Source organism: Nannospalax galili, unplaced genomic scaffold, assembly GCF_000622305.1.
Source record: "Nannospalax galili isolate Female #2095 unplaced genomic scaffold, S.galili_v1.0 scaffold144, whole genome shotgun sequence".
Lineage (NCBI taxonomy): Eukaryota > Metazoa > Chordata > Mammalia > Rodentia > Spalacidae > Nannospalax > Nannospalax galili.
The window spans coordinates 49,912-72,127 of NW_008353267.1; the positions used below are offsets into that span (position 1 = coordinate 49,912).

Sequence of the window (22,216 nt, forward strand, 5' to 3'; positions counted from 1 at the left end):
TTCCCTTCCCTCCCTCTCCTGACAAGAAAATAACCTTGAAATTCTGATCCTCCTGCCTCTAGCTTCTGAATGCTGAGATCACAGAGAAGCTTTATGTAGTGCTGAGGATCAAAGTCAGGCTTTCTGCATGCTACACAAGCACTCTACCAAATGAGCTACTTTGCCAGCCCCGTTGTTTTTAAAAGATAGTGTCGTACTTTGTATTCCAGGCAGCTTGGAACTCAAAATCCTCCTGCCTCAGTCTCCCTGATTGTTGGGACTCCAGGTAAGTACCACTGCCTCAACTAAAGTGAATACTTTTTATTGGTGACTCCTGCAGCTTGCACTAACTTAGAAGCAACCTTTGTTTTACTTTGCAGGCATTCCACCTGCCTATGGGTCTTTGAGAACATTATAATGTCCACTTGTGCCTCTTTTCACAAGGAGTTTTCTCAGCTGCTACCTGTTCAAGACATGGATATAAAAAATTCACCATCGAGCCTTAATTCTCCTGCTTCTTACAACTGTAGTCAGTCTATCCTACCGCTGGAGCATGGTTCCATCTACATCCCTTCCTCCTATGTAGACAGCCGCCATGAATACTCAGCTATGACATTCTATAGTCCTACTGTGATGAACTACAGCGTTCCCAACAGTGGCAATAACCCAGAAGGGGGGTCTGTTAGACAGACCGTGAGTCCAGGTGTGTTATGGCCAACTCCTGGGCACCTCTCTCCTTTAGCCATCCACTGCCAGTCGTCACTTCTGTATGCAGAACCTCAGAAGAGTCCTTGGTGTGAATCAAGATCACTGGAACACCCCTTACCTGTGAACAGGTAAAGTCTTGTCTTCGATCTAAATCATGGCTTATGGGCATTGCTATCACTTTATTATTTACTAAGAAGACATATGTTATATAAGGTCTTTATTTTGTCAGCCATATTACTTAGAACACCTGAAACATGATGTTCCATCCTATTCCGATAGTCTAGTTCTTATTAAAAAGCTGTGCTTATAAATGGGTGTTGTGGAAAGAAATCACTTTCATATCTGTTTTTGGTGAGAGATTTGTATTAGAAATTTTAAAAATATTTATTTGTTAAAAAATTTTAAAATTTAATTTATTTTTATTTTATGTGTATAAGTGTTATACTTGCATGTATGTAAGTGCACCTGAGTCATGCAGTGTCTGCAGAGGACAAAAGAGGACGTCAGAACTGCTGGAACAAGAGTTATAGTTATTAGCCACCATGTGGGTGCTGGGATTTGAACCCGGGTCTTTTACAAGGATGGCTAGTGCTCCTAACCACTGAGCCATCTCTCCAGCCCCTACTTTTATTTTTTTTTTTATTTTATGTGTATGACTGTATTGCCTGTATGTGTGTAAGTGCACTTGTATTGCACAATGCATGCGGGGGTCAGAAGAGGGCATTGGATCCCCTGGAACTGGAGTTACCGACAGTTGTTAGCTGCCATGTGGGTGTTGGGAATTGAACCCGGGTCCTCTGCAAGAGCAGCCAGTGCTCTTAACTGCTGAGCCATCTCTCTACCTCCCTTGAAATTTTTTTTAATGTCAGGTTAGAGTTTCATTGTTCATGACGAATTGTTTCTAGGATGAAGGTCACTGTGGTAACACTACAATTTTCATGAAATAGCCCTTCAAAGCCTGGGAGGTAATTGACATCAGCTTCAGCAATGAGCTAAGGTAACATTTTGTAAGGATCAATGAGAAGCTACTCAAATCTGATTCTATTGAAATTTTCTGAAGTTAAAAAAAAAAAAATTATCCAGGCTTGGTGGTACAAGCCTTTAATCCTAGCACTTGGGAGGCAGAGGCACGGGGATCTCTGAGTTTGAGGCCAGCCTGGTCTACATAGTGAGCTCCAGGACAGCTGGAGTGGCTAGAGGGAGACACTGTCTCAAAAAAAAAAATGAACTCTAAATGCACAGTAACATGGTGGATTATTTCAGTCTGGTTTGAAAGATTTTTTAATGAGGACAATGAATGTGGCAGGAGAGAATGATATTTGGAGAGGTGGGAGGAAGAAATAAAATCCTGAAACAACCAGGGTACTAAGACAAGACATACTGAATACTGAAATTACATTCCATTACTTTCAAATATTGTTATAAAACTTGGAGAAAACAGGGACTGGAGTGTCCAGCTCGGTGCTAATCTCAGTGCTAGAGTACATGCTTAGCCCAAACCAAACCCAAACAAATTTGAGAAAATATTTGTTTTCAGGCACTTTGATAGCTGTTGGAGTGGCTAGAATCAGTGTCAGTTCCTCTCAAAGGCTTCTAAATAGGGGGAGAAAACACTTAACCATCATTTTTAAAATTAATGTTCTTCATTTTCATCCCTTTTAAAGAACTATTTTACCTCCGAACTTGAATTCTAATCAAAGTTTTGCTAATATTTGGACAAAGTTAACTGTGGGAAAATTTCCTTCATTTATAAATCAATAATACCTTTACTAGTTCCCTTCCAAAAGAAATATGTCATAGCAAAATTAGAAGCTAGCCAGTTGTGTTGGCGCTCCCAGTGCTCCCTTGCTGGACGCTCCCTCCACAGAGCCTCACCGAAGCCTAGCCCTAAGCCGCAGCCTCCTTCACAGTGTTCTCAGGACTAGTGCTCACCATCCAACCACTCAAATGTCAGTCTTCCCCCACAGTGGAGCTCTTTGTGATCTGATGTCAGATTTCCTGGAATATAACATTCACGTTTTTTCTGGAAAGCCTTTCCTCTCCCTTTTGTGTTCTCTAACAATGATAATTTTTTTTTTCTGCCCGGCCAGAGAGACACTGAAAAGGAAGGTTAGTGGGAGCAGTTGTGCCAGCCCCGTAACTAGTCCAAGTTCAAAGAGGGACGCTCACTTCTGTGCAGTCTGCAGTGACTATGCATCTGGGTATCACTATGGTGTCTGGTCATGTGAAGGATGCAAGGCCTTTTTCAAAAGAAGCATTCAAGGTACAAGACTACTGTAAACCCCTTCTTTAGTTTTCACACTTTTGTTTTCAATTTTTCAGAGATGACCTGACAGAACTGTCACCACCAGCCTGACTGTACACATGAGCTTGAGTTGCTCAGAGGAATATATGTATTTGGGAGTGGGTTGTGTGGAGGGTGTATGTATTTACCATTTACTTAATCTTTTCCAGAATCTTTGACTGGGGTCTGTTTGTTTGGTGTTTATTTTGCTTGGTCATGTTTTTTTTTTTTTTTTTTTTTTTACCTAATTCTTCTTTACAGTTATTTGTGTGTGTGTGGCAGGGTTATGGGATGGGTCCTCCTACATCAATTAGCAATCAAGAAAATGCCCCATGGACGTGCCTACAGGCCAGTCTGTTAGAGGAAATTCCTCAATTGAGGTTGCCTCTTCCCAGGTGGCTCTAGATTTGTGTCAAGTTGACAGCCAAGCTAACTGCAACACCCACTGCTAATTCTAGATATTTAAAAAAAATTTTTTATTCATGCTGGGTGTGGTGGTGCACACCTTTAATCCCAGCACTTGGTAGGCAGAAGCAAGCAGATCTCTGTGAGTTCAAGGCCAGCCTGGTCTACATAGCAAGTTCCAGGCCAGCTGGCCCTACAGGGAGACCCTGTCTCGAAAAGACAAAAAAAATTTATTATTTTTATTTTATGTGTATGAATGTATTGCCTGCATATATGTAAGTGCACCCATGTCATGCAATGCCTACAGAGGTCAGAAGGGGGTGTTGGATCCCCTAGAACTGAAGTTATGGACAGTTGTTAGCCACCATATGGGTGCTGGGAATTGAACCCAGGTCCTCTGTAAGAGCAGTCAATGCTCTTAACCACTGAGCCATCTTCCAAGCTCCAATAATTCTAGATTAAGAGGACATTTTACCTCAAGTAGAGAACACTGGTAGCATCCAAGTCTGGGGAGCAGCATGCTGGTTAAGAGCCATTTCTCTGTGTATCTCCTGAAATGTGCCCAGAAAGGATGACTGTCCTGCTCTGTTTATTAGCTCTGTGACTTCACCCAGAGCCTGTTTCCTCCTCTATGAATGAGATGGAAGTACTGGTGGAGTTGAAATGGTGAAATGAGGTTGATTATATGAAATATATTCATTATTTAAGTATTTTATGCTCACTATTGCAGTAGATTATAAAGCTAGTCTGCAGTATGATAAGAAAAATTCAGATTTTCTGAAATCCAGATTTGAAAGTTTTTTTGTTTTGAGACCAATGCGTACATGTTTATATGTCATATGCATGTGAATGTGGGCTGAGTGCTATGGCATGTGTGTAGAGGTCAGAGGATAACTTTTGAGAGTTGGCTCTGTCCTCAGCTGGGTTCCAGGGATCAAACTGACTGCAGGCTGTCAGTTTTGCATGGCAAGTACTTTTTACCAGATGTACTTGGAGCTCATCCATGTGTAGAGAATGGCTCGTGAACAAGCTCCAGGGAGCTTCTATCCTCACCTTCCCAGCACTGGGGTTAGAGATGCCCATCACCGTGCCTGGCTTTTTATGTGGGTACTGGGGATCTGAACTTGGGTCCTCAAGCTTGCTCAGCAAGATTGTTAGCAATGGGGCCATTTCTTCAGACCCGTGGATTCTTTATCTTGCTGAGGTTCTAGAATTACCCTTTAAGGAAATTTTGACCTATTACTGGTAATTATATCTTTAAAATTTTTTTAATTGAATTTTTGTGTATTTCATCATAAACTCATCTTTATACCCCTAGGTAATTGTATCTTTCAAAAGGAGTCTATTCTTTTTTCTTTTTTTTTCTGCTTAAGAAACACATGTCTAAAATATCTGTCGACCTTGAAATTCTAGCTGCTAATTGTTAAAAACAAGTTTTCCTCTTGTTATTATTTCCTATATATCAGCCAGGATGTCAAAGTCTAAATATACAAAAAGGAAAGTTAATGCCCTCAAATAGGCCAGGATGGTATACTTATGAACTTCAGAGATTGATTGCATTTAACTTTAATTTTTTTTTTTTGAGATAAAGTCTCATGCAGTCCAGGTTGACCTTGAAGCTACTACTCAGTCAAGGATGATCTTGAACTTCTCATCCTCCTGTCTTTACTTCCAGAGTTCTGGGACTATAGGCATGTCCCACTAAGCCCAGTTTATGCAGTGTTAGGGACTGAACCCAGGGCTACTTCATACATACCAGGCAAGCACCCTACCAACTGAGCTATACCCCAGCCCTACATTTATCACTGTTTTATTTTCATAATTTTAATCTTGCCTTGCCAAGTTGATTGGTAAGCTCCTTGACCATGTCTTTCTTATCTTTGTCCCCTTTGCTCTCCAGTGCACTGGGACTGTGGGGTGCTGGGCATCCCAATAGTACTGGCCTTGCTGCCTCCTCACAGAGAGTTGCCATTAGATACTAAACTGTCCATTTCTTTCCTGGAACACAGACCATGGAGACAGACTCCTCCTCGCTTCTGCCTCTGATTGAGGCTTGTTCTTAAAAGCTTTTTTTTTTTTTTATTTCTTTTGGTCTTTTTGAGACAGGATCTCCCTGTAGCCCCAGCTGGTCTAGAACTCGTTGTATAGACCAGGCTGATCTTGAACTCACAGAGATCCTCCTGCCTCTGCCTCTCAAGTGCTGGAATTAAGGGTATGAGCTACCACACCAGGCTAAAAGCTTATTCTTTTTACTTGATTTCCTATTGAAATTCTTTCAACAACCATCAGTGGAGCTCCATATTAAGCTGTATGACATACACTTGGACAAAACAATGGATTGTGTTTTGGTCACTGCTGGCACTCAACTGTTCCTTGAATGATGAATTTCTAAAAATTACTGGGCTCATACTATGCTTAGAGCTTTGATTCTCTCTCTCTCTCTCTCTCTCTCTCTCTCTCTCTCTCTCTCTCTCTCTCTCTCTCTGTGTGTGTGTGTGTGTGTGTGTATTTGTGTGTGTGTGCACATGTGCTAGTGAGCATGCATGCCTGTTTGGAGGCCAGAGGTCAACATTGGTGTGTTCCTCAGGTGCTCTCCATCTTTCTTATTTTTTATTTTTATTTTTGGAGACAGGGTCTCCCTGTAGCCCCAGCTGGCCTTGAACTCACAGAGATCAGCTTGCCTCTGCTTTCCAAGTGCTGGGATCAAGGTGTGTACCACCACGTCCAGCCTCCATCTTATCTTTTGAGGTAGAGGTCATGGAACTTGGCCAGAGTATATCAATTGGTTAGACTGGCTGGCCAGGGAGCTCTGAGGATCCCTCCTTCCCACAGTGCTAGGGTTGCAGTTTTACATGAATGCTGGATCAAACTTGGGTCCTTATGCTTATGCAATGACAAATACTTTACTAATTAAAGTATCTCTGCAGCCTTTGAATTCATTCTCACATCATACTGTTTGGCAAGCATTTTTCCATGCTGTTATATTCCAGTAACCTTTCTTATAGCTATTTAATATTTTATCTTCTAGGTTAACTGATTCCTCTCTTTATTATTGAAGATACTATCAATTATTTTTGTTGTTTCAAATACTGCTATGATTAATGTTTGTTTATGAAGCTTTGAGAAAATAACAGTTTCTCTAGATACAGTTTTAGAGCAAATTGGTTAAGGTCAGAGTGTGGTGTTAATATTTAAATTTCTCCCCCTCCCTTTTTAAAAAATTGGGTCAGGGTTTCATGTAACCCAGGCTGGCCCCAAACTTGTGACTGGCCTTGAACTCATGAATTCATGAACTACCCTTCCATCTCCTGAGTATCTGTATGACAGATATGTGACAACATATCTGGCTTAATGTTCAAAGTTCTTAAAAATATTTTATTACTATATATATAAGTGTATTGCCTACATACATATAAGTGCCCCTGTGTCAAACAATGCTTGCAGAGGCCAGAAGAGGACAATGGACCCCCTGGAACTGGAGTTATGGATAATTGTTATCAGCCATGTGGGTGCTGGGAACTGAACCCAGGTCCTGTGCAAGAGCAGCCAGTGCTCTTAACTGCTGAGCAATCTCTCTAGTCCCAATGTTCAAAATTCTTGATAGGTTTTTTTTCAACTATTTCTCAGAAAGGCACAAAATTATTTTTCTACCAGAGATACATGAATACTTTGGGGGGAGAAGGAGGTGTTTTGTTTTGAGGCAGGGTCTCATGTAGCCTAGGCTGGCTTTAAACTTACTACCTGAAACTTCTGATCCTCCTGCCTCCACCTCCCAACTGCTCTGATTGCAGAAGTGTTCTTCTATGCCCAGTTTTATGCAGTATTGGGAATGGAACACAGGACTTTGTATATGGCAGGCAGGCAGGCACTCTGACAACTGAGTCATATCCCCCGTCCACTGAGGGATTTTTCTTTTTTTTACCAAGCTCTTGGTTGCATTGAGTCTTAGCATATTGGCTCTGATCTTTTCTTTTTTTTTGAAACAGGGCCTTGCTATGCTGTTCAAACTTGACTTGATCTCACTAGCTGACTTCAAACTCTTGTTCTTTCTGTTTCTATCTCTCAAGTTGACTTTGCTTTTACATGCAGAAATAACTAATCATTAAGGGGTCAAATATTGTCAACTTTGGGGCTGGGCGCAGTGATGCTGGCCTTTAATCCTAGCACTTGGGAGACAGAGGCAGGCAGATCTCTGAGTTTGAGGCCAGCCAAAATTACACAGTGAGACCCTATCTCAAAATACCAACAAAATAAAACAAGACAAAAACAGCCAACTTTGATACATATATATATAAAATTTTAAACTTAGAAGTCCTTTGACATTGAGAATTATATAAACTCATACTTATTTTGTAGTTGTTTACATTTACATTTCATTATTTAATTGAAAAGGAATTCATTTTGGCATATTAAATGAAGTAAGAATCAAATTGTTTCTAAAATAGTAATTTTTCCCATACATTTTTTTTTGGAATAAAACCATCCATCTTTTCATTTAAAATACAGGATCTAACTGGGGTATACCTTAATTCCATAGTCATTTCCAGGGCAGCCTGAACTGTAGTGTGTGTCTTATCTCAAAGGAAAAAAGGATGTGGGATATTAGTTTGAAATATCACTTACATACAATAGAATTTCCCTTTAAATTCTGTAGTGAGCACCATAATTAAGATATAAATATCATCAGCCTGAAAGCTCATCACAATTTTTCAGCCTCCTGGAACAGGATCTGTTTCCTGTCCCTGTGGTCTTCTCTGGAGTGTCATATAATGGATTCATGCAGTATATAACTGGCCTGGGGATGTGGCTTACTTGGTAGAGTGCTTTCCTAGCATGCATGAAGTCCTGGGTTCAATCCCTAGTGCTGCATAACTGGCCATGATGATACATACCTGTGATCCTAGAACTTGGGAGGTGGAGGAAGGTGGGTCAGAAGTTCAAGGTCATCCTTAGCTGCATAGCGAGTTCAAGGCCAGCCTGGGCTACGTGAGCTCCTGTTGAAAAAAAAATAGTATATAGCTATTTGTGTTTGTCTTTCCCTTTTTGTAATGCTGTTGTTGAATGAAACATATCCTAATGCATAGACATATAGTTTGTTCAGCCATTCATCTGAGTTCTTTCCAGTTTTGTGCAACTTTGAATAAAATCACTATGTACATATCTGCATATATTTCTCGGTAGAAATATATTTTCCTTCTTTTTAGGAAAATACCTTGAAGAAAAAATGGATAGTTATATTAGAGTTTATGAGAAATTAATAAACTTAAAAAATACATATTTGTTTTTATTTAGGTGTATGTGTGAGTGCCTGCATGTGTGTATGTGTATCATATCTACAGGTGCCCAAGAAGGCCAGAAAAGGGTGGTGGATTCACTGGGACTGGAGTTACAGTTAGTTGTGACCCACCATATGGGTACTGGGAGCCAAACCCAGGTCTTCTACAAGAGTAGCAGTGTTCTTAACTGCTGAGCCATCTCTCCAGCCCCTATTTATGTCTTTTTGTTTGTTTGTTTTTGTTTTTTTGAGTCCTGCTATATAGCCCAGGCTGGCCTTAAACTCACAGGCTTTCTGTTTTCAGCCTCCTCAGTACTGGGATTGCAGGTGTGTGTCTAATTTCTTGGCTTTATTTATTTCTTTTATACATCTTATAAACGTTTGTTCATTTTTCTTAATGTTGTTGCCTGCACACGTGCGCTGTAGGCATGCCTGACTCCTGGGCATGCCCCACTCTCCTGCTCGTGCCTTGATCACAGCTTGTGAGCCTGTCAGTAGTGTAAGCAGCCCAGCTGTCCTGACTTCTGACTCATAGAAATAATGAGACAAAAAATTTATTTTAAGCCACTAAGTTTGTAGAAATTTGTTATGTGGCATATAAACTAAAAAGAATAACTGAGGTTATTGAGGTGAGTTTTTTTAAATTATTTTTTGAGACAGGGTCTCAAATAGCCCAGGCTGGCCTTGGACTCACTACATAACTGAGAATGGCCATGAACTGTGACCTGCCTCTTACCTCCTGAGAGCTGGGATCACTGTCGTGTACCACCACTCCCTATTTATGAGTGCTGGAGATCAAACCCAGGGCTTCATGCATTCTAGGAAAGCGTTCTACCAACTGAGGCGCATCCCCAGCCTCATTTATCTTTGTAAAGTAGGGACCATAGCTTTTTTGGGGGAAGCTATCAGAGTAAAAGAAAAGTACTAGCTTTGTGCAGTGGCAGTATCATGCCAGTAAGATTTATCCCAGCTGCCATTATTACTGATTGGAAATCTTTCCTAGGGCCTAGAGAGATGGCTCAGTGGTTAAGAGCACTGGCTGCTCTTGCAGAGGACCCAGGTTTAATTCCCAGCACCCACGTGGCGGCTAACAACTGTCCATAACTCCAGTTCCAGGGAATCCAACTCCTCCTTCTGACCCCTGCTGGCATTGCATGACACAGGTGCACTTACACACATACAGGCAATCCACTCATACACATAAAAAATAGATAAATAAAATTTTAAAAAAGAAAACTTTTCCCAATACTTCACCATGATGACTTGAAACGTAGTTGGTATTAGCAAGTTTTGCAGTCTCTATGGAGACAGAAGAAGAGGGAGGGAGGGAGGGAGGGAGGGAGGGAAGAAATGTTGATGTAAGGATCCTGGAAATCACTGTGTAGTCAGACACACGAGTAAGTAAGCCTGGTTGGCACTGCCTTGTGCAGCTAGCCCTGCAGAGGCCCAGAGGACAGTTTTACATCTCTCATAGAGGTTGTTTTTACTACTTCTAGACTGTGTAGTCTACGGATTTGCCATGCAGACCCCAGGCCAACCCATGGCACAGTGGCAAAGCCATAAACAACTGGATTTCCATTTGTAGTTTGTTAAACACATGCTATCATAATCTCCCTAAAGTTGGATAGAATTATAAAATTTGTTCATGGTCTAAATATAGAGTCATTGGTTTCGAAACATGTTCTTTAGGGACTTGGAGAGAGGGTTCAGGGGTTAAGAGCATTGTCTGTTCTTACAGAGGACCAGTGTTCAGTTCCCAGCATCTACACGGTGGGTAACACCTGTCCTTAATTACAATTCCAGGGGAGCCGACACTCTCTTCTGGTTCCTGGCACTGCACACATGGTGTACTTACATACATGCAGACAAAACACTCACACACATAAAATAAAAAAAATAAAATATTAAAGAGAAAAATGTTCTTTAGGTTGATGAGATGGCTCAGTAAGGGCACATCCTGCCAAGCCTGATGACCTGAGTTCAATCTCTTGGACCTGTATTGTAGAAGCAGAGAAATGATTCCCAGAAGTCATCCTCTGACCTCCACACTAGATTGTGGCACTTGTTTGTGCACAATGTGCACACACATAAATAAAGAAATAATGAATAGATAGAAAGATAGGTAAATTTTTTTTCCTGAAAAAATGTTTTCTTTAAACTTATTTATTATTTTTATTTTATGTGTTTGGGTGTATTGCAATGCCCATGGAGGTCAGAAGAGGTTGTCGGATCCCCTGGGACTGGAGTTATGGACAGTTGTTAGCTGGGTGCTGGGATTCGAACCGGGGTCTTCTGCAAGAACAACTGAGCCATCTCTCCAGCCCCAGAAAAATGTTTTTTGTTTTTTGTTTTTTTTAAAGTCTGATGTTTGGTAAAAATTGTTAATTTCAGAACTTTAACTAGAATAGTTATAGAATAGTGTTATAATTTGATCTAAATTTGATTATGTATTTGAATTCATCTGTAGTTGAGCAAATATCTTTTAGAAAGCCTATACAGACATTTAGTTGTTTTTGTTTTTGAGTGAGTCTTGCTGCTGTGTAGCCCAGGCTGGCCTTGAACTTGTAGTCCTTATACTTTAGCCTCCCAAGTGTTGGGATCACAGATGTGCACCATCACACCTGTTGCCCAAACATTTGTTTTTAAAAAATCTCAAACTTCTCCCTGGGATCACTTGGAGCATGTCACTAACACCCTTTATCAACCTAGAATGTTCCAACATCTATTTCCTGCATAGCTGCAATACAACTGTCAAAACTGGGAAACAAACATGGATCTATTACTACTACCCAGTGCTCAGGCTTGGAGTTTTGCCAGTCTTCCCATCAGTGCCCTCTCTAGGACAAGGGTCAAGCTCAGTAATAGACTTTGTGTGTAAGTGTTATGTCTTAAGTTTCTGTGTAGAGTGGTTCTTTGGAGCTTGCTTGATTTCCATAATCATGATTCTTTGGAAGACTGAGGCCAGCCATTTTGCAGAATGTCCCTGACTTTGGCTCTGTGTGATGTTTCACCATTAGATGCCTATGTTATTAGCAAGAATATCACAGAAGTGGTGCTCTGATCTCGTTGATTTCTTTCATTTGGTACATGATTTCAATTTGTCCTGTTACTAATGTGGTTCATTTTGATTATTTAATTAAGGTGATGGCTGCCAGGCATCTATTCTGTAAAATTACTCTTTTTCCTTTTGTAATGAATGTTTTTGTGGGAAAACCTTTTGAATCTATGTAAATATCTTGTTTTTCATTAAATTTTCAATGAATTAACTTGTATCAGTATGACATACAGTTTCCTATTTTTTGTATTGGATTATTATCATTAAATTCATTATTATTAATAATATTATTATTTTTGATGTCTACATTGTCTCAGATTTGGGCAGCAGGGGTCCTTACACGGGCTTCTGCCTTTATTATGTTTCTATAATTTTTGGGTACTTTTTTCCTCCCTGGCACAAAATGTTTCAGGCTTGTCCTGTTTGTTACCTACTCTGGTTCTGGAATAAGCTGTTCTTTCGTGGAACCCTGCTTTCTCTTACTGGAAAGTGATAATAAACCAAGATCTTAGTTCTCCTTTCTCATTGCTCTTGGAAGGTCCCTGGCCCCAGGTCTCAGGGAATGGAGTTATGGAATATGTTTATGTATATAGCTGTATATGTACATACATATACACACATACTTCTATTCCCCCTACATGTAAAAAAATCACAGTGCTTTAATAACATTGAGGCCATATTAGAAATGTTATCTTTTGTGAGTGTGTGTGTGTGTTCATGTTCATGAAGCATGGGTGCGTGTGTGTTCGTGAAGGGTATACATGTTCATATGTGCATGTGTGTGGAGGCCAGAGGTCGACTCTCAGCACTGTCATTTCATTTTTTTCTATTAACAGAATTCCATTTTTCTTTCTTTTTTTCTTGAGACAAAATCTTAGCCCAGGATGGCCTCTAACTTTCTAAGTAGCCAAGGATGCCCTTAAACTTCTAATTCTTTTACCTCTGTCTCCTCAGTGCTGAACTTAGTCATGTGCCAGTATGCCCAGTCTTATATGGTGCTGGGAATTGAGCCCCAGGCCTTACCCAAGCCGGGCAAGCGTTGTACCAACTGAACTATGTCCCTAGCTTCAGAATTTTGTTTTTCTATAAATAGACTCTTCTGATGTGTCCATTTTCAATTTGTTTCTTTATGGCTTATTTCCTTACCAATGAGATTCACCCATTGTTAACATTGAAAACCTGGTCCATTATAGGCTTCATATGAGAAGTTCAGGCTATTTGGTTTACTAGTGAAACACGATTAAGAAATACTGACTGGGTGTGGTGGTGTATGTCTTTAATCCTAGCACTCTGGAGGCAGAGACAGGCAGATCTTTGTGAATTTGAGGTCAGCCTGGTTTACATAGTAAGTTCCGGGTCAGCCAGAGTTACACAGTGAGACTGTTAGGGTCCATGACTCGGTGGGTCTCTTCAGGAGAACAAATGCACGAGTATGGAGATGCAAAAATCAAGCAGAGTTTTATTAGGCCAGCTAGCTGGGGCTGACTGTCCTTCCAAGACACGCAGGTCTGGTTGGAGCAATCGACCCCAAGCAACTTCAGGTAAAGATTATATAGGCTCCCACAACCGTTACACAAAAGCCCGCGCTTATACAACCAATAGTTTCAAAGCAAGCATTTCACAAACCAATAACTTCAAAACAAGAAAAATGTTACAACTCCCTTCAGGTGTCCCCAGTCGGGGAAGGGTGGGTGGTATGTGCCTGGTGCAACCCTTCCCTGTTATCTTGTGTAAGCAGACATGCCTACATGACACGACACAGATCAGACAGGTCAGGCTCTGGGGGCTGCACCACTTGCCCCTATCTCCGGATGCCTGTGTCTCCAGTCGAGTTAATCAGTTACAAGCAGTAAATTCAACCAAGCAGTAAATTCCTCTTTCCCTAACAAGACCCTGTCTCCAAAAAAATTGCCCCCAAAACTAAAACAAAAAGAAAAGGCACCAGAACTGGGACTAGAGCTCAGTGGTAGAGACCTTGCCTAGAATGACCCAGAGTTCAACCCTCAGTACCAAAAAAATGGTACCCAAATACTTTTCTCACTTTTCAAGTATTTAATTTTACTTCCCATTTCTTTCTTTCTTTTTCTTTTTTTTTTTTTTGGTCTTTTTGAGACAGGGTCTCCCTGTAGCCCCAGCTGTCCTGGAACTCACTATGTAGACCAGGCTGGCCTTGAACTCACAGAGATCCGCCTGCCTCTGCCTCCCAAGTGTTGGGATCAAAGGTGTGCACCACCACGCCTGGCTTACTTCTCATTTCTTAAATCTTTCTCAGACCCATGTCCAACCCAGCAGCCTTTCTTTTGCATACATGAAGCAGGTTCTTACCTGGTCTCCTGGCCTTTATCAGTTTTGATGCCTCTAATCTGTTCTCCTTACTGTATCTGAAATAGTAATTTTCAAACTATAAATTTTATCTCTACATATAATTAAAAAGTATCATTGTCTTTGAGGTTGCTATAGAACAGACACCTTCAAAGTGTTAGTATCTTACTACACTGACCATTAGTTTTTGTGTGGGTGGGTCCATGAGTTGGTTAGGATGGCTCTACTACAGAAGGCTTGGGTCTGGACTTTGGGTTGAGTTCAGTTCTCTTCCACACATCTCTGCATTCTCCTTGGACCAGTGGCTACCTCAGGAGGCCAAGCCAACTGTTAGAGCAGCACATTTAGCCTTGGCTAAAGAATGTTCCATGGCCAAGCCCAACACCGGTTGGTGGGTAAATATCCTCTACCCACTCTGGCATATTGCAGGGGCTCAAAGCTTAGTGGGAGATGAAGAGTCGAGAACAGCAGGAACACAGTTCCTGTTGCGCAGCAGGATCTTATGTAGATGCTGATTTCTTATGTGAGCCTTTTGGCTTGATTCTCTCATTTGACTTTGAATTTCCATAGAACTCTCATATTAAATCTATGAGAGATTTCATATATATGCATATATATGAATTTAAACAGTTAAATCTGGTAACTCAATACACAAGTAACTGTGTATTTGGAATAAATAAATTTTATGTGACTGAGTTCCCCTCCCCCCCATCTTTCTGCATCTCTCTGTCCATCGCTTTTTGTCCAGGCTGGTCTTGAACTTGTGATCCTTCTGCCTTAGTCTCCTGACTGCTGGGAGGATTACTGGCATGCAGTACCCCACTTGGTTAAAGGAGAGTATTTCTAAGTGTATCTCTTAAGAGTTCTGAATAACACTTCAGCTCAAAGTAGAATACTGAGCTGTGCCTAGTTCTCCCCTGCATGTTATCAGGGTGACAATGTAGGCTAACTTGGTGACTTCTACCTGTACCTTTCCCCATCTCTCTGCTGGGTGGTGTTATCAGTGTTGTTAACCAAAATGTTATAATAATAGCTCTTTTTCCCCTCCTGTAGGACATAATGATTATATTTGTCCAGCTACAAATCAGTGTACCATAGACAGGAACCGGCGTAAAAGCTGCCAGGCCTGCCGACTCCGGAAGTGCTATGAAGTAGGAATGGTCAAGTGTGGTGAGTGTGGCTTCCTTTTTTATTGTATTGGGTCCTAGTGAAAGCTGACAGTAGAGATAGGTGGTCTGGCTGAGAGGAGATTTAAGGCATGGGGATTATCTTTAAGCATTGGTATCCATCACATTGCATTGATTATTCCCTGCAGCAGCTAACAGAGCTAGGTAAGTGTGAACAGAAACAAACAAAACCAAGCAAACCCCTAAAGCTGCATATTTGATCATTGTGCTGGATAGCTTTGGTGTCATTTGACATACCTAGGTTGAGGGAGTCTTAACTGGGGAATTGCCTTCATTGGACTGGCCTGTGGCCATGTCTGTAGGGCATCTTCTTGATTGCTGAGTGATGTGGGAGGGCCCAGCCCACTGTGAGTGGTGCCACCCCTGGGCAGGTGGGCCTGTGTTGCATAAGAAAGCAGGCTGAGCAGGGGCCAGAGGAGCAAACCAGTAAGCAGCGATCCTCTATGGCCTGTGCTCCAGCTCCTGCCTCCAGGTTCCTGCCCTGTGTTCCTACCTTGGGCTCCCTGATGAACTGTGACTAGGGAGATGTAAGACAAATAAACCCTTTCCTCCCCAAGTTGGTATTAGTCAGAGTGTTTTGTCACAGAAATAGAGAAACAAACTAGAACAATCATGGCTTCTATTCCTATTTGTTTCCTTTTAATTGATCACTTTCTATGTTTTTCTTTTTCTTCTTCTGCAAGTTGAGAAGTCATATCTATTTAAATTCCTTTAGTGACATTTTTATTTACACACTTTTTAAAATCAACTTGAGAATTTCAATATTTGTTCCTAAGTTTAAAAAAAAATACAACTTAGAAAACTCTAACCACAATTATTTTGTTGTTTTTTGGTCTTTTTTGAGTCAGAGTCTCCCTGTAGCCCCAGCTGGCCTGGAACTCACTATGTAGACCAGGCTGGCCTTGAACTCACAGACATCTGCCTGCTTCGACCTCCTGAGTGCTGGGACTAAAGGCATACGACATCACACCCGGCTCAATCATTTGTACTTTATCTTAAGTAATATTGTCTGGGTTTTTGGTTTGCCTTCCTCATTCATCCCCAGAAACTATAGTATTATAATTATCATCGTTATTATTATTATTATTTACTTAGTGCTCTTTTGTGATGCTGAGGATCAAACCTAGGGCCCTGTGCATGACGGGCAAGCAGTCTACCACTGAACTACACTTCCAACCCCTTAACAGTGTTTTTCTGAGGTTTATTTTTCTATTTTCCAGTTTATTTTCTTGTCATTACTTTTTTTTTTAAAGATTTATTTTTATTTTATGTGTATGTGTTTTTCCTGTGTGTTTGCATGTGTAGCACATGTGTTCAGTGGCCACGGAGGCCAGACATGGGCATTAGATCTCCTGGAAATGGAATTATAGGTAGTTCCCATGTGGGTGCTGGGAACTACCAGTAAGTAGTACCAGTAAGTAGAACTATAGTAAGCCTGTGTTTCAAAAAACAAACAAGGGGAGGGAATGGGAGGTCAATTTGATCAAAACACATTATAAGTATGTATGAAACTCTCAAAAAAAGGAAAAAAAAAGAAAAATAGATATCTGAGTTTAATAAAATGGTTAAGATACATATTTAAACAAACAAATAAAAAATATCAACATATCTTTGCTAGGCATTGGTGTCTGATGCATATGATCCCAGCACTTGGGAGGCAGAGGCAGGCATATTTCTGGGAGTTTGGGCTACAGAGTGAGACCCTTGTCTTAAAAAAAAAAAAACTGAAGACAGGTGTGGTGGCACACACCTGTACTCCCAGCACTCGGGAGGCAGAGGCAGGCAGTCTCTGAGTTCAAGGCCAGCCTGGCCTACATAGTGAGTTCCAGGCCAGCTGGGGCTACAGGGACACCCTGTTTCAAAATGACCAAAAAACCCCCAAAACTGAGTTTTTCTATTTTTTTTTTTCAGATAAAATCTCATTTATTTCAGGCTAGCCTTGAATGTACTCTGTAGCCAAAGCTGGCCTTGAATTCCTGATCCTCCTGCCTCAAGCTTCTGAGTGCTGGAGTTATAGGAATGTACTGCCACGCCCAGCTGCCCCATCACCATTTAAAAATTTATTCCATTATATTTTGATCCATAAGCCTACAATAACAAAAATACTTTTGATATTAGCATAGGAATAGAGGTATAGAGTAGTAAAACAGAATTGAGAATCTGGAATAAGACCCCTTTATAAATAATTATTAACTGACAAACATTTAAAATTAGTACAAAAAAGCTTATGCTGGAACCAATACAGGGAGAAGTGCATTTTCATTTGGGGACTAGGACATAAAATATTAATATCATATAATACAAATATGCATAAAATTCAAAATCAATTTTAACCACACATGCTTTTAAGAAGATAGAGAATACTTTCATGGTTTTGATGTGATGTAGTAAAGTGTCATACAACAGGATGAGCAAAGCTTAAAAACATAGCAATTCAGGGGCTGGAGAGATGGCCCAGCGGTTAAGAACACTGTTCTTGCAGAAGACCCGGGTTCAAATCCCAGCACCCACATGGCAGCTAACAACTGTCTGTAACTCCAGTTCCAGGGGATCTGACAGCCTCTTCTGTCCTCCACGGGCATTGCACGACATGGGTGCACTGACCTACATGCAGGCAATACATGAATGCACGTAAAATAAAAATAATAAAATATTAAAAAAACATAAGTCAGATATTGCATATAGCAATGCTAAATAAAGAACCTTTATGAATTTTGGGGGAGAAAAGGGGAAAACAGACAAAGGGCAAATATAATGAATTTTACTAGCAATTTAAAAAATGCAAAATAAGGCTGGGGAGATGGCTCCGCGGTTAAGAACACTGGTTGTTCTTGCAGAAGACCCATGTTCAAATCCAGGCACCCACATGGCAGCTAACAACTGTCTGTAACTCCAGTCCCAGGGGATCTGACAGCTTCTTCTGACCTCTGAGGGCATTGCATGACACAGGTGCACTTACCTACATGCAGGCAATACACACATACACACACACACAAAATGCAAAATAACAAAAGATCACTTAGTTTCTCCTAAGCTCAACAAAGATTAAAAGGAATATTAATGCCTAAAGTATTGTGAGAAAATAGGTAGTCCTTAAATTATTGTTTAGATTATGAATTTTTAAATACTTTTGAAGAGTAATCTATGAATGAGTATCAAAATTTGAAATGTATGTATGCCTTATTTTAACACGTTGACCTCTTTGACTTTATTATAAGGAAGTAATTGCATGGATCTACAAAGATAAATTTTGATTATGTTTAAATTAATAAATTCTAACAACCCAATTTATATCAATGTGGGACTTTTGAATTTTAGTTGATATGAGGTCTCTTTCTGTAGTTTAGGCTAGCCTAGAACTTAGCTCAGGTAGGCCTCACATTTGTGGCATGTCCATAGCTGCTCTTATAGTTAGGGGCCTGTGTCACCATGCCTAACAAACACAAGATTTCTAAAATAAAGAGCATGATATTAATACAATGGAATGCTTTACAGATTTTAAATTCTGCTATCTTGTGTGTGTGTGTGTGTACATATGCATGTTTGTGCGTGTGTGTGTTTATGTGTGTGTGTACATGTGCATGTATGTGTGTACATGCACGTGTGTGTGTGTGTGTGTGTGTGTGAGAGAGAGAGAGAGAGAGAGAGAGAGAGAGAGAGAGAGAGAGAGAATATGCATGTGCCACGGTGCATATGTGGAGGTCAGATGACAACTTTAGGGAGTCCGTTTTCTCCTCCTCCTTGTTGAGGCAGGGTCTCTCGTTTCTACCATGTTGCATTCTCCAGGATGGCTGACTGGGAGCTTCTGGGCCACTCTCTTTGTTTCTGTCTTCCATCTTGTAGGAGTGCTGGGATTACACACACATGCCACCTTATAAGACCTCTTTACTTGAATCTGAGCATTGAATTCAGGTAATCAGGTTTGTATGTCCCTGTGGTCCAAGTGACATATTTTTAAAAGATAAAAGTAGATTAATGAAGGGCTGGAGAGATGGCTCAGTGGTTAAGAGCACTGGCTGCTTTGCAGAGGACTCAGGTTTTGTTCCTAGCACCCATGTGGTGGCTAACAACCATCCATATCTCCAGTTTCAGGGGATCCAATGCCCTCTTCTGGCCTCCGCAGGCATTGCATGACACAGGTGCACTTACATACATGCAGACAGGACACTCATACACAAAAATAAAAAAAATTTGTAAGTAGGTTATAAAATAGTATATATACCATGATTCTAATTTTGTTTATAAAATATTAAAAAATAGGGATTGAAGAGATGGCTCAGCGGTTAAGAGCACTGATTGCTCTTGCAGAAAACCCAGGTTCAATTCCCAGCACCCATATGGCTGCTAACAACCATCTGTAACTCCAATTCTAGGGGATCTGACAGCCTCTTCTGACCTCTGCAAGCATTGTGCAACACAGGTTTACTTATATACAGGCAGGCAATACACTCGTACACATCAATGAAATATTTTTTAAATATGAAAAAGTATAAAAGTGAAAAAAGATTGGAAATATTTATGCCCAAATTCATTTTCTTTTATATTTTCCAGGTTTGTTCAATTAATTTGACATATGCTTGTTTGTGTAAGTATGTAAAAAGAAAAAAGTACATGTGTATAAGTGTTCTTGAAATGTGAGTGTATTATTTGGTAAGTGGAAATATCAGCATTGAAATCCTGACTTTTCCTCATTTCCCACTTGAGGAAAGCTGTGATATGTCAGCACACCGAAAGGGACTAAGAATGCAGACAGCCTTGAAGGGGAGCGCTGAAGGTTCCCAAACACATTATGTTGATGTTGCTAATATACTCAGACAGTGGTTATCTTTGGTTCTTGGCCCACAGGCTCCAGAAAACAAAAGTTGGACCTCACAATGATAGCATTTCTTCATTTTGTTATTTTCTTTACGATATTCTGAATCAAACCCAGAGCCTTGCACATGCTAGGATAACCACTCACCTATACCCTCAGCCCCTTATGACTTCATTTTTATCCTGGTCACTCAGTAGTGTACTGGCATCTGGGACAGAGAAACCACTGTTTTGTTATCTGCTCTTTCCTTTAGGCTCCCGGAGGGAAAGGTGTGGGTACCGTGTAGTGCGAAGACAGAGAACCCCCGCTGAGCACCTGCACTGCCTAAGCAAATCCAAGAAAAACAGTGGGCATGTGCCCCGAGTGAAGGAGCTTCTACTGAGCGCCCTGAGCCCAGAGCAGCTGGTGCTCACTCTCCTGGAGGCAGAGCCACCCCATGTGCTAGTGAGCCGCCCCAGCATGCCCTTCACCGAGGCCTCCATGATGATGTCCCTCACCAAGCTGGCTGATAAGGAACTGGTGCACATGATCGGCTGGGCCAAGAAAATCCCGGGTAGGACTCTCGGTGTCATAATTTTGTTCCATTTATTTGTAGCAAGGCCTGCCCTTCACTTCCTGGGGAGATGAACTTCATCTGGTTATATAGTAGTTTGACACCTTGCTTTATAACCTTTTTTTTTTTTTTTGGTCTGAGACAGGCTGTCCCTGTAGCCCAGGCTGGCCTGGAGCACACTATGTAGACCAGGCTGGCCTGGAGCTCACACCTGCCTCTACCTCTTGTGCTGGGATTAAAGGCCTGTGCCATGATGCCCAGCTGGGTTTGTAACTTTTAAAGAAATCTTGACATGTATAACATCAGCTTGCCCTGGAAAGCATACTCCATTTAGAATTCCTGGACTCCTGAGTTCTATTCCAGATGTAGTTTGAGAAGACTTGTATCTAGCCTGACTCTCTGTATCTGACCCTTCTTTTCTGACCCCAGATCCACCCCACACCATTTTGCACATGCACACACTTTATCCATTGTGTCCACATCCCCTGCAGTCAATCCTGTTGGTTACCTCCTTTTTTTTTCTATTATTTTTTTATTTATAGATGTTTTTCTGTATTTTATACAGAACATCCCAAACAATCTTATTCATCTTTATACCCGCATCCCAAATGGCATCTTCCCATAGCCTCCCCTCCCCCACTGGAGCTGCCACTGGAGCCCATATACACTGTCATCCCTGTTACTGTCCACTGTGCTATTAGTGCCCCCAGCCATTACCTAGTGCAAGTCCATCCGGTGAGTCTAGTCAGCCTATCTAGAGTTTCCTGTTTTAGGAAGATCAGCTCTTCCTCATCTAGCAGCAGTTGCCAACATTCCTTTAGATAAGATTGTGGGTCTGCTATTCATTTTCTCATTTCTATGCTGGATTACTTTGGGCCACCCAGGCCAATAACTCGAAGGTATCTCCTGTCTGGCATTGTTTTTTGTTATGTAGCCTTTAGCTGTACACATGGACTCTTAAAGAATTATACTGATCACTTTAATCTTTGGTTATATTTTCCTTTTGGGTGTTTAAGACCATACAGTTGACCCAGATTAACCAATTTATTTATAAAGTGAAATTCTGTATTCTTTCACATAAAACGGTTGCTGGCATTTCATAAATGGGTTTTGCTGGTAGTTTCAGTGAGTGATGTGGACATAGCTCACCAGTGGCCTCTGAATGTGAAGTCTAGTAGAAATGGCTGTATCGTCCTCAAACAGCCCTGTGAGCCTTGTGTCCCTGAGATGGCAACACCAGCCCCAGGGTCCACTGAGGTACTGTCAGCCATGAGGTGAGGCAGGAACCTTCATAGGCAGACTCTTTCTGTCCATCACTTAAATCTTTTAAGGGTTGCTCATAGTCACCTGGAATTTAGTTGACCTATGAGGGCAAGGTTTTAAAAAACTGTCCTTTATGTCCCTCTCACCAAATTAGTATAGATCTCAAAGTATGGCTGTTAAACACCCAAGAAGGTTAGTTCCACCAGTCTGGTACTTTTAATTACCCTGTACTACATAGTAGATAAAGCTTGGGAAAAAAACAAAACGTTCTCAAATAAACCTTGACTAGACATATATTATGTTCTTTGAGCTAGTTGTATGTATAATTTGTCAGTAGGTTGTTGGAGTAATATGGTTCCCTCTGTTTTTTTT

The 22,216-nt window shown here is 40.9% G+C and overlaps 1 protein-coding gene across 1 annotated transcript in view; it reads left to right on the forward strand.

The window, feature by feature from the left end:
* Esr2 (estrogen receptor 2) overlaps positions 1 to 22,216 on the forward strand; it is an 87,940-nt gene that overhangs the window by 10,447 nt on the left and 55,277 nt on the right. The window contains exons 2-5 of the mRNA XM_008850486.2: positions 360 to 815; positions 2,778 to 2,950; positions 15,082 to 15,198; positions 20,282 to 20,581. Of these exons, the coding sequence (XP_008848708.1) occupies positions 397 to 815; positions 2,778 to 2,950; positions 15,082 to 15,198; positions 20,282 to 20,581 (1,009 nt within the window). The 5' untranslated portion in view covers positions 360 to 396. The remainder of the gene's footprint in view (positions 1 to 359; positions 816 to 2,777; positions 2,951 to 15,081; positions 15,199 to 20,281; positions 20,582 to 22,216) is intronic.